The 18,213-nt window shown below is 41.0% G+C and overlaps 1 protein-coding gene across 1 annotated transcript in view; it reads right to left on the reverse strand.

Annotated features, from left to right (window-relative positions):
* Positions 1-18,213, reverse strand: part of LOC105455447 — a 36,789-nt gene continuing 18,576 nt past the window's right edge. Inside the window, 6 exon segments of the mRNA XM_011698773.1 lie at positions 1-5,570; positions 7,091-7,260; positions 10,057-10,234; positions 11,151-11,446; positions 12,160-12,206; positions 12,208-12,345. Coding sequence (XP_011697075.1) covers positions 777-5,570; positions 7,091-7,260; positions 10,057-10,234; positions 11,151-11,446; positions 12,160-12,206; positions 12,208-12,345 — 5,623 coding nt within the window. The 3' untranslated portion in view covers positions 1-776.

Genomic DNA, 18,213 nt, shown 5'->3' on the forward strand with positions numbered 1-18,213 from the left:
TATGAATGATACAATAATTATTTTTGTTATCTTATGATTTAACATTGCAATATTAATATATTTTCATAAAGATATGATTAACGGTTCTTAAATACAATTCTTATAAATTAAATTGTTTTAGCTTATTATTAATATTTTATGGTATTTTTATGATACAAGTTGTATAAAAATTTGTAGAGTGGGCAATCTTTTAGCAAGTTTTGTGCATTATTAATTTGGAAATATTGATTATAAATTATTACTTATCATTATGTACAAGATATCGTTAGTTGAATTACATAATATATGAAAATTGTTAATGATCTTTAAATTAAAATTTTTATAGAACTTGTGAAATTGTGAAATTTGCAAGGTTTGACATCTCAAATATCAAACTTTGATGACAATATCAAAAAATTAAATGTTAAATATTGAATGTGAAAATTGGACAAACCACTTTAATATATACATTTTCTATCATATTTCTAGGAGTTAAAGTCCATTAATACTTTGCACATAATTGCACATAATTAATCGATACAATTATTATTATAATTACATTTAGTGATTGAGTTGTTAAATTAAAAAGTTGATGCAATTAAGAAAACATGAAACTTGCGCAAATATTACGATGCCATTATTTACAAGTTTCTCATAAAATATTTTTATACATAAATCGATTATTATAATTATTAAAATCGACTATTCTCTTTCTCTCTTTTTCTCTGATCAAAATACAAAATATATGTTAAAAATAGATCTGTAATGTAAGATTGCTTGAATGATGCTTGATCTCTTTAAAATGCATTCGTACCTCTGCTGCTTTCTACGATACGTCTCCTCTCCCTTAAAAGCTCCAAAAATTTTGCTCTTGGACTACCGGGATATTTCAATTCTAAAGTGAAAGAATCTCCAAAACTGGGATTTGTTAACTCAGTTCTTAAATTATCTTTTGATCTTCGCGCAATTTTTTTTTCCGCATAGGGCGGTTCTGTTTCGATCGATTTTGTAGAGTCTATTAGATAATTGTGTTTTATCTGAAAAATCGTCGGCTCGTTCGACGCCTCGATATCTGACGAATTACCATTGTCTTCGTCACAAAATTCTTCAGAATCAATTTCAAGATCGATCGATGTGCTTGAGCTAATATCATTCGTTTGATCCGACAGTTTCGTTTTTCTAAACATCCAGGGGCTACTCTCGATTCCGCGAATGTGGCCGAGATAATCCTCGGCGGGGGAAACTTTGTCGAAATTAAGGATGCCATGAGCGTTCTGTTGGAAAGTCCCTCGTAACTTGGAGTAAGTTGTCGGGCTTTGCGATCTAAAATCGGATATTTTCCGAAGGCGTTCCTGTCGGGATTGCCTCGGACTCCAGCATTTACCAAGGTCGGCCGCGCGCATTAGTTGATCGAAGATTTTACGCTCGAGATCATCCTCAGTTGTAATATTGTTGTTCTTGTCGTCAAGATCGTGTTTATCTATTTCAGCTCGATATTTTTCCGTCTCATTAAACGTAAATCGTTTCGCGACGTCAGTTCGCGTGGAAGACAAAAGCGGCAAGGGAATCCCGGAAAGATTGGACTCGTCGCAATTCTCAGCATTATTTTCGGAAACCGCGTCCCCGCATTGATGGACATCGCCGTCACTGATGCTGGGCACATTGGAGTCTACACTGGAACTCGCTAAACTCGATTTAGCGCCAGCAGACTCGACATCGATGCCGTATCTGTCTCGCAGGATCCGGTTGTGCTTGCTAACTTTATCGATGCACGCCTCCAATCTTTCGATGCCTCTCAAACATTTTACGTAGGACTCGATAGCAACAATTTCACCATTGTCCGGTCGCAAGTATTTGTCGGTGTCATCCTTCAGGCTCACTCTGCGCCCTCGGAACTCTATGTAATCTTTATCCGCGCTCGGATTACTCCCACGACGACCTACTCGTCTTCTGCGACGCCTCGTATAGTTCTCCAACATGTTTGTGGCACTCATGTACTCGTTGATAGAGTTCATGTTGCGCATGAAGGTTATTGCCTCGTTCAGATACTCCTCAAGAATATTTCTCTTCGACGCCGTACGAGAATGCGTGTCTTCGTCGATGATCCTGCCTTCGACAACTTTGTTGCGAGGATCCTCATTGGAGAAGTTCCTCTTCTCGTCGTTAAGCGGTTCTTCGGAGTTCTTCTCAGAATCACGATTCTCTTTCAAGGCAGGCAGAACTTCCTCGCTCTTCGTTGATTCTATCTTTTTCCGCTGTAAGGACTGATCAGTTTCGACATTCGATCGAATGATGTCTAAACTTTCACTCACAACCGGCTTCTTCCTCGCCTTCTTGATAATGGGCTTTAAAGCTATCTCTGAGTTTTGCTTTGATGCCAGAATTTTACGATTAGACACGACGTCAATTATCTTCTCGAGGCTACTGGGATTTGAAAAAGACACCTTCTTCTTGCTGGTATTATCAAGCTGTTTGATTTTTGCATCTTCTTCAGAATCACTATCCACAACGTATAACGATGTCCCTAGAATCAATTCCTTGTAATGCTGCATTGGACTCTTCTCTAATATTTCATCAGGTTTTCTTTTCGGAAAATCTATCTGAGTATCGTCAAAATTATCGTCTATCCAGGACTCGACGTTAGTCGAATTTACATGATTCACCGATTTCGAAGCTTCCTTCTTCGTGTGCGCAACGACATCCGGAGGACAAAAGTTCTCGTAATTCTCATCATCATTTAACGCTTTCATCTCGATTGTTTTTTTCGCGACATTGTCTTCGTCATAATCAAGACTGTCATCTGAAAAATTGTGATCGCAGCTTAATAAGTTCTTTAACGAAATAGATTTCGGTTTCTTCACATTCTTGCAGCTATTCCGCGAGTCTTTACACGTTTCCCGAGCCGGTTTTTCTGAAATTGTATCGGCAAACGTGTATTCGCTGTTTATCGTGGAAGAAATCAAATCATCAACTAGTTCTAAATTAATATCTTGCTGCGCAAAAGATGGCACAGTCTCTGTATTATAATCGGTAAATTTCGATCTTTCTGGACACGGAAGGGTCCAGTTCTTCCATAGATCATGACGGGCAAGTCTGTGTGTTGATCTTGTAGGACTCAAACTATAGCTACGTTTTTTAACGATGAAAGCCTGCGTTAAACTGCCCTTCGGAATCGGCCGCGTTCCCTGACAGGCATCACCATTGTATATTCCGTTCCATTCCATCTCTGCGCCGTTCTCTTCCGTCTCGATGACGGAGGAAGTGCCTAAGGAACTTCTAAAAGTTACCGACTTCTTCATCGTAGTCTCTTTCTTCAGATCGGAAGACGCGTCTTGACAGCTTTTGCTCTTCGGATCCTGAAAGATATTCTCGATTCTGAAAACTCTGCCGTCCGCCTGAATGGCCGTCGACTTAACTGCAAAATCCTTTAGAAGACATCCTTCAGTTCCATTTTTAATCTCTTCATCCGTCTGAGCTGCCTTGTCGCTGGAAATGGATTTCGGTTTCTCCTCCACGGCATCGCTGCCGTCGATCACCGCGATCCTTGATTCTAGAGTGTTCGTGCTCTCGATAGTTATGCTGATCATTTCCGGTAGAGATATGGAGATAATGTTTTTCTCGGGACTACTTGCTCGCGCGTTTTGGCTGAGCTCGTGAATCAAACTACAGCATCCGCTGTAACTTCTGCTCTCCGAGTGATCTTTCTGCCGACTCGCCGTTTCCGAGCGTACCGTTTGTACGGCCAGGTTTTTTCCCGCGAGGAACGTGTTGGTCGAGCTGTCCACGCACGGCACTCTTTTGTCACCGCCCTCCGGAAAAAGCTCGGACACGTCAACGCTGGACAGATTACTCTCGGCGTAATTCTGCGCGTCGTCGGAAAGTATACCGGAGTCATTTCGCGGCGAGTGCAGCTCGTAGTCGTCGAAGTCGAGATCGGTGGTCAGGCTCTCGGCGTCCTTGCAGCGGAAGATGCTGGTTGGCGGCCGTCGATCCGTCAGCGTTGCCACGTCCTTTACTCTGAGAACAGGCAATCGGCGATCCGTCGTCGCGAACACCGCGACCTCTCCGTCCGCGTGATCGTCCGTGAGAACCGCTGCGTCTTGGAGAACCACCTTCGGCTGGTCCGTCAGACACGCCGTATCCTTGAAGCGCAGCGTCGACGCCGTTTCCGTCTGCGTGTCAACGGTGATCCTTCGTCGTTTCATCAACATTTTGCGTGAAATTTCCTGGAGCTTCGATCGCGCTATGAGACTGTTTGGCATCTTCACATCGCCCTCCGGTGGTGAACGCGTATCTGACGCATTGCTACTGGGCATATTACTCTCCTCCGCATGCTTTCGGCTCGAGTAGAGCCTTTCTGTAACGGCCGCGACAATCTCGGCGCGCTTTACTCTCTGAATAGCCGTGTGATTTTTTAAACCGCCGACCGCTGTCGCTACCGCTTCTTGGTCCAACGAACTCTTTCTGCGCGTTAGCTTGTCGCGCGCCAAGCTCGAGAACAAGATCTGTTCGTCCTTAGAGCTGCTCGAGCTACTGTCCTTGCTGGTCTTCCTCTTCAAGCTCTCCAAACTCGATTTTCTGCCGATGCTGCTGTAGCTACCTGTTCTGCCACTGATGGAGTCCCTTAAACTCTTGTCGGACTCGTTGCTGCTCTTTCTCTGCAGATGGTCCTTGCTGCCGATCGCCCTCCAGATGCTACCCGACTTAACATTTGTCTTGCGATCGTCTATCTCGCGGATATTATTGAGCTTCTTCCCACGATCGGGCAACGTCGGACGTTTCTCCAAGTTCGTGTGCGATCGCTGAACGCCGAAAGTTGGTTCCTTCTTGCTGATCCCGTCGATCGAGCCAAACTTCTTCGAGACGTTCAAGTTCGACGAAGGCAAATCGACTGAGTTTTGCTTACTGAACTTACCTCTCGGTTTACTTCTTCCAACGGACGCCGGACTTGGCGGAGGGCATGCTGACGTAATCTGATGAAGATCAACGATCTCCGAGTCTTTCAAGATACAAGAATTCGCCGAACTGCTGCGATTGTCAGGATCGACGTCGTCGATCCTTTCCGACCCCTCGAAATCCTCGTTGCTGCCCTCTATAAAATCGGCATCGATCGAATCTTCTTGCACTTCGTCGGAACAAATCTCCTCGATCTGCGCCGACGACTCTTGCAGGCTGTCGTCCGGCTTGATCAGCACAGCCACCAGCGTCGGTATGTCCACGAAGACCGGTTCGTTGATCTCGTCCACCACCTCGTCGTCCTCGTCGTTCAGCTCTGTAACCTTGGCCTGGTTGTAATTGCCGACGAAGCGATTCGAGAGTTGCAGATGCTCGTAGGAATTGAATCTTCTGATGGGCCCTGAAGAGCCCGTCTCGCAAGCCGTCACACTATCACTGGAATTGAATCTTCTTATCGGAAGTACATCCAGAAATTTGTTATCTTTCGATTGTACAGTCTTTTCCTTATCATCGAATTCCTCGAGTCGCGAAGTGTTGAACGATTCCTGTTCCTCGCGATACTGAGGATCTCTCGCGGAATCCTTTGAACTTTGAACTTTGCCGCAGCAGCACGGCGCCTTAGTCTGGTCGATATCCTGCAATAAGATTCGTATAACTAATTTTAATTTAAACGGAAAATGAATATGTCATATTTAGATAGCGAAATTTCTTTAAGCTATGTAGTAAGCTATGTAGTTCTAATCTTCGCCATATTGCAACTACACTCGATTACTTTAAAGTTATGCGTCTTCTCCATGAATATTTTCAGATACTAGATAATTTTTCTCTTTAATTCTTTTTCATATACTATTTTTTAATTTTTTATTATATATTAAAATTTGCAGTAATCTCCATCCTTATTAAAATTATGAATTATGTAATTAAAAATTATTAATTGATATTTAAATCGATGCTTAAAATTAATATTTGCATTATTTCGAATTGAAGTGACAATTTCTCTTTCTACATTTGACGAAAAAGAGAAGCGTTTGATTTTGTTTTAATATATCCATTTCTCCAATATACATCACAATTATAATATTCCATCTTTCAAAAGAAATTATTATTGTGCATGAATAATATTTTATCTCGGATTTAAAACACGACGCGGAAGCCCGTGGATAGTCGGCGAAGTTGCGATTGCGGACGAGGCATGAGGAATTTAATTAATCGGCGATTATGCATCGTGCGGAAATGAAGGATGGAAACTACCTGATGGAAATGGAAACGCTGTTCGCTCGTTAAGCGTAACACATCGGCGTGCTATATTTTATCAGCAATCGTTCGGCCAATCGCTCGCAACGGGCGCTCAATAAGTGTCAAATAAACGATCAATGAATCTCATTTGCGTAATGACATCGGACAATATCGCGGCGCCGCTCGTATTGGTAACCTCCCCCCCCCCTCCCCCCGATAATAAACTCTCACACCCTGTCGTGCGCGAGTTAAAACGCGACTGAAAAATCGGCCGCTATTTATCGCGGATCCGCGCGCGCTACGTCGAGCAAAATTGCGAAATTTGTTTTATAATGCGGCGCTATTACCGATCGCGCGCCGCTCGAAACTCATTAATATTTTCTGCCGGCAGCATGCGAATCTCCGGCCGCGTTATAAAGTCGCTCGATCAACATCAGGCCGGGGATTAAATCCTTTCGCGTTTTCAGCCTCGCTTCCGCCAAGCTCGATTTTTCATTCCAGCCGCGTCAGAAGACAAACGAGAAAGTGCTGTTAATTTTTATTCGATTAAAATAACACTTCTGCAGATAAAATTTGCAAAAAAAATCAAGATATATTTGATCGTGTGTGAAATAGCCCCGGAATGTGTAACGCGCAAATAATTGGTATTTTATCGAAATTTAAATTAGTATTCAAAGCTATATGTATCGTCAAATATTGTCAAATTCTACATAATTATCTTGATTGTTTGAAAAGCTAATATAATTTTTCTATCTATGTATGCGACGTTGAGAGTTTCAATATTTCTTGATTCTTTTTTAGCTAATATTTATTTTTCAATTTAACATATCCCGTATTTAATCCTCGAATTAATATTTTCTCACATAATTCGCGTAAATTTACATTGAGTAAAATATCAAAAAGAAAAAGTTTTCCTTGCCTTTTCCAATAATAAAGACTTTAATCTGGCGACTTCGGCCCTTAGCTCACGGATGATTCTCTCCACGGGATCCTCGTTGACCACTGGTCGATTGACCACGCTCTGCGCTCTCTGCGCGAATCGTAGGGTGTGCGCGGTCTCGTTGTAACTTCCGCTAGCCGGGGATATTGCTGAAAGAAAAAAAACAAGATTCGTATTAACTTCGAGAATACACGATGAAACTGTCGTTCCAACTACAGCTATTCAATCGTTACAGTGCGATTTCCTGATCAATGCTAGCGGCTGCGGCACATTTGCACTCTAAGTTACAATCGTACGTCAGCGATTGGATATCGATAATGTTGGGTAATGAAATTGATTGCTTCATGAATAAGATCTACTAAAGGTGCCTATCGCGAAATATCGCAGAATACTATTCGTTTATTTCGGAGACAGCTGTATGAGACCCGTGCGAAATATTTTCAGTTCACCAAAGGGAACGTCACGTGCATTTTCAATGCAGAAACACTCCGTTTCTTGCTCTTTGGAAAAGACAGATCTGTACAAGGTATATTCCGCCGCATTCATAAATCCGCAGACATACAGATAATCAGATGATACTTCCAAACGGCGGGCGTCTGTCGAATTAATCGAGAGGAAATGTACGGGAACGCGAAACTCCGCGTGGACAAGTCAACCGGAAATAACTCCGCGGCTCGCCGAGAGCTCCGATAATCCGAAATGAATTTTCAAGCGGACGGTATCCTTTTCCGCGGCGGACGTCGTGCCGCGGAATCGACGTATAAAATCCACCATCGCGGCGGCGGCGGCGGGCGGCCGTATGCGGTCCGCGGGGATAATGTAATGTCTATTCATCTATATACGCACTCTACGCGCGCTCAATCACAAATGCGGGCCCGTTGAATATTGAACGTCTCCCCGATAATAAACCGAAATGCTATTAGCAATTCAATTAATTGCCGATGATCAGCGGTTCGGAATATTCCGCTACGATTAATTATACACGTCGCCGGGCCGGCTAGAAGTATTCGCAAAACTCGCCGTGCCGCTGTTGTTCCACGGCCAATTATACGGATCGTGCGATCGACTCTTCCATTTCGGCAATTAATTGTGACGAGTCGGAAGAGGGAAGACCGGCGCGCCTTCCCTTGATTAACGTCTCTAACGCCGCCAGCTCAATTACGTCAGTTTCATCGGTTCATCACGACGGAAGAGATAAAAATATCGCGATATGATCAACGAATCGAAATAAACAGTTAAACAGAGGGTATAGAGATTTTACCTTCCCTTTCACGGGCAACCTCAACGATCTCGAATACGATAACGTATCTTAAAAATTACAATGTTTTCAATGCACGCAATAGTGCTATAAATTTAATTAAAGAAGGTTAAATAGGAAGATATTCGACATTAATAGTTTTTACATTCGTCTCCAAAGTATAGAGATCCGTAAATGATGTATTTTATCGTTTCTTTTATTTTAAATTCTAATTTAATTTGATTTTAATCTAAGGTAAAGATATCAATTTTGATTCGCAAAGATGAAGATTTATCGATTTATCTATCAGTACTGTGTAACGCAAACCTCTCTACGTGCTTTATCTAACTACGATTGATTTCTACAAAAAGATAGCGTTTTTCTAAAATGACAATTTCGACATTCGATTAATCGTCATTTACGATGATAATTTCTGATGATAACATTCTGTCCAATTAGCCTTTATTCTCTCAAGGGAAACTGTTGTGCAGATTAACGCAATCAAAGAGAGTCAAATATAATCAGGCGACATCCTTCTAAGGTGACGCTACAATGAGAGATAAATCCGTCACGAACACAGTTAGTTCACTAGAGAAGTCAGATTAAGTTCCTAAATATTTCTAACATGCTTTCTACAAAGCTAAAGTTTTAAATAATATTAAAAATGTGAATTTACATAAAAATTTCAGTAGTATTTAATTATTATTTTACAATTTAGTTAATTGTTTAATTAATCAATGGTTTAGAAAACATTCTTTACGAGTAATCGTCAGTCAATTGCTATTGTTGATATTAAACTTGTTGGCTCTCAATAATTTTTTTATTAAATCTGCATATTGGTGAATTATATATTACAGTTGTGTAAAGCATTTATTTTTATATTATATTAAAAATATTAAATCATGTTCGATAACGACTACCATATACTGCGGGAAGAATATTGGCTCGATGGATCGATCACGTAGCTACTGTCGCAAGCTCACTACAGATTTCTTATTTACCGCTTTTCGCGTCTCTCTATCTCGGCTCTATTGAAATTTAATCTCCGCGTCTTAGCTCGCCTGGAAAAGCATTTAAACCAATTACATCCAGCCCGGGTTATCGCGAATAGGAATAATTTCACAAATCTCGCGATAATATTTCTTCTCCGATAACTATAATGTAATTTATGGGAAAACGAGGAATTGCCGCGCTGCAAAGAGAGGAAAGAAACAGCCGGCCCTTTTCGCCCATGAGTTCCAACGATCGCAAAAAGGAAAAGATCTAAATTCGGAGGAAAACATCTGAATGATTTGAATAATCTTTAACGAGAAAGGCGAAAGAACGTGAAGTAAACTAATCTATTAAACAACAGCCGATCGTAATTAACTCTTTCAACGCGAAAGCTTCGTTACTAAAAGGGCCAATTAAGCAATGTCGAATTGGTCGTTGGATTTCAGTCTGCGCGCGAGGAACGGTGCGTTCGTTCTGGCAACAGAAAGGATATTAAAATGGAGGGTTCGAGATCAAAAGAGGGGAAAAGCGAGCTTATAATTTCCTCACGAAAATACACACGGCGAAACGCGATTTGCGCGGGCAGAATGTTCCTGGAAGGAAACCTCTTAACGTCGAACGTTCTAAGATCGCGAGGGCTGAAAATAGGGGGAGAATACGAGTTTAGGAGGGCGGTTGGGGAAAGATCAAAAGGAAAATACCGGCAGACACTTACTGGCGAGCATAATGGTGGTGGCATTTCCGCCGAGTGCATCCTTCAACAGCCAAGTAAGCGAAGAGTCTCTGTAAGGGATGTATCTTCTTCCTGGCCTACTCCCGGTTGAGCCTCTCTCGGCGAGTGCGGATATCACGTTCCCTAAAGCCACCAGGCTCTTGTTGATATTTGCACCTTCCTACAAAACGATAGCAAAAAAGAATAACGCGAAAGTAATGTCAAAATTGTTAGGCGAATATTTTTATTGAATATTATTATATATTTATTCTTCACTCTTAATTAAAAAAAAAAATTTTTAATATCGATAATTATCTGCTTTTGTAGATTTGAAAGTAAATACTATGAAAAATGTTGCGACAATCGATTTGGCAATATCCCATGTGTTTTTGAATAATGCAAATCTGTCAGCACATGTGTATGTGTATTGTACTAAAGAAATTTATTAGTTTAACGCATGAATTTTTAGTAATGAAAACGTACTTTTTTACGTGAAATACTATTAACGATGATTCCTGAATTTTTACGACGTTGTGATGATTCTTTCCGTATCGTAGAAGGCATGATCACCACCAACGTCGATGCTCAATCATAATAATGACAAAATCGCATGTGGATTAGTTCATGGAGCACTAACATATTTATCTTATCTACACAATATTTAAATTCATGAAAATAAATCTATTTTCATGCGTATGCACAGAACTATATACCCGCGAAAATGGAGACAGGTGCTAACAATACGAGTATCACTGACACACATGTATAAGACTCCCTTAAACACTTGTGTTCCAATAATTACAGATATCTTCAGTTTGTCAATCTACGGAAACGTTTCGGTAAACAAAATAGTTTTAGATTCGTCCCAACGCTTCCTCGCGTCCGCGTTTTTCACGCTTGTTACTTTCACGAGTAACTCCGACGGTCGATTAGGCGAGTCTATTAGCGCGCGACGCGGCGGCGGCGGCCAGGACGAGATTGATAACGGGGGCTCTATCCATCCGCGAAGCGGGCCCGCGCGAATATCGATTTTCATCGCGCGAAATTCAGCCGGCGAATATTCCGGCGGACGATATTATTTTTAGGAAATGACTCACCTTCAGTCGATGAACGCCGCTGCAGGTGGCCGCGCTCTCGCTGCCCGCCAGATCGACTAGGTGCAACCTGCTACCGCCGCGCGAAGTGGCGTCCTGCCTCCTGGAGGACACGGGAGTACCGCTGCCGTTGGGACGCTCGGCGTCGGTCGTCTCCTGCGAGAGGTCGACGGTCAGCAGAGCGTGGCTGCGACTGCTGCTGGGGTTCTGAAGTGTCGAGGCTGTCTTCCTGGCCTTCGCGCCCTCCTCCACGTATGATATCAACGAACCCAGGGTGCGAACCACATGGTGCGTTAATCCTAAAAAGAGAAACGGAGATCGCTCGATCGGGGAAATGGAGAGTCATCGATGACGAAACATATTAATTCGTATCACAATTGCGAGACGTATCAATTAAGTTTCATTGTTGGAGTAGATTATGATGGTGAGTAGATTATAATGTGAACTGCAGAAATGTTTGAAAAATGACTGTATTCGAGATAGAGAATTTTCGTCATTTTAAACATCAAGAATCCAGTGATTTGAAATACTATAAAAAATATATTGTAGTATAACTTAGAGTACTATAGCACTCTACAATTCGAAGATGACAAGATTCGAGAATCAATCCATTCAAGGATTTTACAATCTGGGAATAGATTAATCGATCGGAAGCTCAAGGATGCAAGTACGCAATAACTTAAGATTAGAAGGTTTAAGAAGTCAAAATGCATCTATTTTCATATGGGAAATAATGGTGACCATATTGAATAAAAATCTCTTTTAATTTAATAAAATTATAATTAATATTTTTCTGATATAATCGTACAAAAGGAATATCGAAATAGAGTTACAAAAATTACTTGTAGAATTACTAATATATTTAATGTGATTTGGTACAATATTTAATTTTGCTATATTTACGTTATATTTGACTGTAATAACACAGCGAATAAAAGAGATATTATGGAGCGGGGAAAGACGGTCGCGAAGTGAAATAAGAGAAGAATTAATAGCGCAGATTTAGGTATACTCTGTGAGTAAGAAGACTTTCGAGGAATTTTAGCCGGCGTTCTCGGTGCGCGACGTTTCACGGTAAACTAGCGGAGTACCTTGAACATAGGGTCCTAGTCGAGGATGTTCTCGAACTCGGAGACCGCTCGTGCTCGTCGACGGCTTCAGGAGATCCCTCACTCTCTCGTTATATATCTCGAGATAACTGAAACAGATCCATTGCATACAATTTCAAAAGTATTCCCATGAAATTTACCATAACTGATGTATAGATTTGTAATTATTTGTCTCTCATTTCGTGTATCTTCTTTCTATTATTTATAAATATTTTTTTCATAATTGTATATAAAATGTGCTGAGAATAGTATCGATTATTGCACGAGAATAATATTTTATCGATTTTCATCAATCGCGATAACATCAATAATATACTTAATACAATAATAATATATTTTCTATGATTTAATAAATTGCACTAGAATGATTTATATATAACTCTTTAATAGTATATTAGTAATTTTTTTAAGAATTACGCAAAGATAGCACGACACCATCAGAATTAGCACCTCGTTATTGTAATCACCAAATTGACGCTGCTTTTTGTCTTCTTAACACGAACAATTTTCAGCCGAGGTATCGATTATGTATTTATTATCGAGAAAAAATTCACTCACTTGGTACGTATTCGATACTCGAATGAAAAAGGATTATTCTGTACGAATTGGCGACGAGAAGCGTTATCCGCGAGAACCGCGACGCGTCGATTCTTGGCCGTATTATAGATATACATCTCGCGATGCGCCTCAAAGCGTGTCGTCGCCCGGCCGAGCGATACACGCGATGCACGTGATGCGGCGACGAAGACGAAGGCGAACGTGAGGAGATCTCGCATACACGACACGTGAGTGCGGAAGCTCCAGTGAATCCTCTTAACGTCATTATCCGTCCCGTTGCGCCCGCGAAATTCTCGCACGTGCGCCCGTAAATCGGCTTAACGGCGATCGCGGCCTCGCACGGTCACGTTCGCCAGGTGAAACACTTTCACGCTGTTTCCCCGAGACCTCTGGTCTGCTTCTCTCTTTCCTTCTCTCCTCGTTTTTCCTCCGCAGCTCGTTGCGTTGTGCTCGACGCAACGACGCGATCCATGAATCCACGCCACGCGGGTCTTCGCGGATTTCGATCACGTGAACGATCTGTGTAAGAGATAGCAACGTCCCAATTCTCTTTAGCGGACGATAGACAAAGAGTTCACACAACAGATGGCAGAATAATATGTTGAACGTGTGCTACAATGGGAACAGCGATGCCAAAATGAATTATAAAATGAATCGTATAACGTTTTTCGTATTGCTTTGTACTTAGAATATTTTCAGCATCCGCCAATTTAAAACGGAATTTTCTATTTTTCTTTTCTGTGTGCATTACTGTGCACTATATTTCTCTCTCGTTTCTCTTCCGTTTCTCCGGATGATAATTTAATTCAATCCTTTTTTTTTATTTGCAATTCCATTACTTTTCTCGTATCTTATTCGTAGATTTTGTCTTCTTCTGAGAACGATAGTTCCTAAAAGAATTGTACCGTTGCTCGACTTTTTAAACTGTTTACGACCGACTACGTGCACTCCCCTTTTTTTTTTGAAAAAAAAAAAAGAAAGAAAAATTTCGCCGTCCATTTTCCTTGACCTGAAGATGCGACCGCTTATCGGAACGACGGCCATTACGATGGCATAAATTACGTGGCAGGGAAAATTTGCAGACAAGTGAAATACTGTGTTACGATTTCTGGCCTCGTTCTCGAGAAACGAGCGGAACGTTTGCGCGAGTTCAAAGAGCAGTTACGACGATGAAATTCGCAAGAATCGTTACGTCGTCGCGCCGGATTGGGCGTTCACCAATTGCCGAGGTTCTCGTTCGCGAATTTCGCTTTCTCGGTAATGCCGCGCAGAAGGATGTAAAAATCGCGAGGAATATTACGCGAAATGTAGAACGCCGCGGCATTTTCTTCCTGCGTCGCAACGATAAATGTATCGTTCGCGTCACGCAATGACGACTCGACGTCATTGACGATGCCGCATTTTGCGCATTTGCTTCGTAGATCGGGTTTAAGCGCGAGGAAGATGAATTTAGAATTTATTACATGGCGCAGCAAATTATTTAAAATTAATTTAATCCTCGCCTAAAAACCAGCTTTCTACGTTTTAATGAACTTCGTTAGCATAATTCACTTAAAATGCGGAGAAATTTTCTACGAAAGCGAGAGACATCTGACGCTTCTTTTCGTAATCTTGGTAGTAAAAAAAGAAATATATATTTATATAGATATATTTCAGAAGTAGAACGCATTTTTAAGAAAATATAAGATTTTCTGCGTTGTGTTCTATTTATTAATAAAATAAGTCAACAGTAAAATAATGTCGCGATATAATATAATAAGTATTTTACAATATAATTATTATACGTAATAAATCTAAAGCGCAATCTTAATGATAATTATGCATGTAGTTTATTTTCGTATATGACATGCAACTCGCGAGTCCGTCCAAACTTGCTGTTATCTCCTTCATTGAGGACACTGGATCTCCCAGGGGAAAATCGATGCTGTGCGCAGGACTCCTTCGAGAGTATCCGAGGTCCGCACAACATGGTAGCACAAAGTTCGATAGTTAATGAAAATTAATTGCCCATATTGCATTATCGCTAATCAATGACGTCCAATCTCGTCGACATTCAGAACACAACCTGAACTCGTTGCTTAGTTTACTTTAACGGGGCGATCCACCTCCCGCGCCCATTATTTCTCATTGACATTGATCGAGCGTGAAATGTATTTTTATGTTTAAGCGAGCTCTCTCACGTGTGTATATATGTGTGCGTAATAATTTTCCGGCGGCTGGTAGTTTGCCCCGCGTCAGATTCGTGAAATATGACGCGTTATTTTAACTGAACGTCCGCTATATTATACCGGATGTTGTAAGAAATATGTATCCCGGGTACCGGTCGTTGTATTATAGATGACTCGGTTCATCGACGATATATCCCTCGATACATAGCTCGCCGAACTCGTCGGAGCAGTTCGCGTGCGGATTTCATCCCTCATCGACAAGACGCGCGACTGCCGGCGGAAACTTCGCCGCGGAGAGGGGTGAGAAGGGAAGGGAAGGGAGGTCGGCGCGCGCGTTAATTACTGTTAATTAATGATATCCGGGCGCGCCGGGCCCCGGCGGACGGAGGGGAGGTGGGGGGCGCCGAGAGCCATTTATTACGAGCCTTAAACTTTTCGAGTATCCTGCCGACTCCCCCTGCAGCCTGAGCATTGAAAATGAGACGAGGGGCAGCTAGTTTTCGCGCAAACGAAAGCCGGCGCTGCGCCGTGTAACGCGGGCCGCCTCCGCGGTTCTCTCGTGCCTGACGAATATTACGCCATTGAAATGAGAATCGATCTCTTGCAGTCGCGATGCCTGGAAAACGGGTAATGTCGATCGCGAGAAAAGGAATCGTGTTGAACGATCTGCCTGTCGCGCGACGCAATTCTTGCTTTTCTCACTTTTCGATTCTAGAATTATTTGGAGCAAGTATTGAACGTATTCACTGCACCTATATTATCGTATAATAGAACTTCTGTATATCTTATTATGAAAAAATATAATTAGTAAATTAATATTTCTTAACAATTTTCTTACTTTAGATTACTTAGAAATTTATAAAAAAATTTGGTAGTGTGTTATCTTTTAAATTCAGTCCAGGTTGAAAACCTTTTCAATAAATTAATATTATATTTGTCAACAATGTGTGAGCAAAATATTATATATATGAAAAAACTAAGCCCGCATAAAAGAAACAAGCTGATAATCATTTCGACGAGCGGAGAGAAGATATTTTCGGGAGCAACAATCTAGTTTTAAAAATACGATTTACGCATCGCTTCGTCGGTGATCAAACGAAGAGAAAGGCGAGGGAAGACAAAGAGACAAAGGGCTTCCGGCTTCGAGCGATGAGAATGATAAAGGTGAAAGTTATAAGCTTCAACGAGCAGCATGCTCGCGATAAAGACACTTCCGATCACCCTCGATAGCCCTACGTGTAAAAGGCTGCAAAGGGATCTCTCTCTCTCAGGGTTAACTGACCTGGGTCAACGTTTCCCGTATGCTCTACTTGCGTTCGTATTAGTTGTGTGAAATGGCACGCCGAATTTAGGTGCAACATAATTTCGACAGGAATTTTTTTTTTAGGAAAAGTAGCTGAACTTTTAATTTTATTTTATTAAGTGAAAAGTGTAGAGGGATAAACAACGTATAACTGGCGTTGGCTCTTTAATTATTCACCTAATTTAAATTAATGCCTTATAATAATATTTATCTTCGAATGAAAAACACGATATTAATATCTGAAAAATACTGATATTGTTATGATGTACTTTATGGTTTCTTTCTATTGTTTAAATTATAGAGAAAGATATGAAAAAAAGTAATATCCGTTACATATATGTGCAAATAATAATATAAACTGTTTGTTACTTTGGAAGATGTACGTAAAAAAGTCAATTATTTGGGATGAATCAGGATAGCGAGCCACGTAATGCCTCGTACAATGCGAATCCGTTCAAATTATTTCTTTTACACAGATATAGCTCGCGGATACAGAAAATGATCCCTGTTCTCGCATTTACAATGCAAATGCGATAAATTTCGCATGTTATCAATAACATAGCCAGTGATCAAGGAATAAACGCAAATGTCGCGCTTTGCGTTACAGTCGTTTGTAATGAAATATTTTTAACATACAATATTCGCGGGACATAATTATATTCATCTGTTATATTCGACTGTTATATCCACCCGTATCGCTGGAAGCGGTCCAAACTCATGCGCCTCCGTTTATTAATCTTTTATTCTTTTATGTTACACGACCTCTTTTTTTTTTTTTAGATTACGTATCCCAATAACAGACAAAACATGTGTGTATCTGTTAACATCAATTTACAAAATTTGTCGATCTTTTTACACATGGACAGTCATCAATAATTAACATTGATACGATCGGTCCTAATCAATTTGACGATGTGTACGTAATGTGTCGGAGTTATCCTCGCGGGACCAAAACAATCCGTCGAGTGCGCTATCGATCAACAATTATTGTCATTAGGCATTGACGTTTAATGCGACTAAAGTCGCATTCCATGTGATAGCATGCTGGTCGGCTCTTTCCGTCCGCAATGAAACGGTAAGCCATCAAAAGCTCCGCATTACTTATGGCTGATTGATCGATAGAGTTCACCCTCTGTGTGCCCTCCGTCTTTCGCCGGCCCTCTCTCACTCAACGGAGCTTTAATTCGACCCCGGAGCGCGTTTTCGATTACCGCCCTGGTCATTACGCGATCGCGACTGAATCGCAAATTCAATTCGATCGGCATTCGGCCGTCTCTATTTGCCGAGGGCCATCATTTAGCGCATGCACCGCTCTACCCGACGAACGAACGAACGGACACACGTACACGCGCACACGTACACTCGCATGCATACTCGCATACATGAAAAACTTACATAGGACATTTTTAGAAAGTTTCGCGGTCTCTACATTCGGAGAATATTGTTGACTTTTTTTTGGTAGATACGGCATGTGGAAAATTTTTCTCTGTCGCAGTTAAGAGAAAGGTTTTCGTACCTTATACGTGTGTGTGTTTAATAAAGAACTTTATCTGACATAACGCCAGTTCTTTCCGATCCAATTTTCCGTATAAATCTTCGTTAATTTGTAATAAATATGATTAATTAAACTTCGTAAAAAATTCGTATTTGCTTTATACAAAATAAAAATAAATCTGACACAGAGGAAATTTTTTATAGAATCCATTTGACTGGGACATTTCTCCTAGTAGCGAAAAAAATTGATACGATATAACGTATTATACGTATGATATAAAGTATTGTATTATACATATATGCAATATTCACATTAATTAGAAGTTACTGATAGAACATTTTTAAATAGTCTCTCTTCATATTCATAAATAAAAGTAAAATACGCTTAAATTTCGCGACGTGAAATGTCACTTGTAGTCTAAAAGGACGTTAAC

This window comes from Wasmannia auropunctata, unplaced genomic scaffold (assembly GCF_000956235.1).
Source record: "Wasmannia auropunctata unplaced genomic scaffold, wasmannia.A_1.0 LD335903.1, whole genome shotgun sequence".
NCBI lineage: Eukaryota > Metazoa > Arthropoda > Insecta > Hymenoptera > Formicidae > Wasmannia > Wasmannia auropunctata.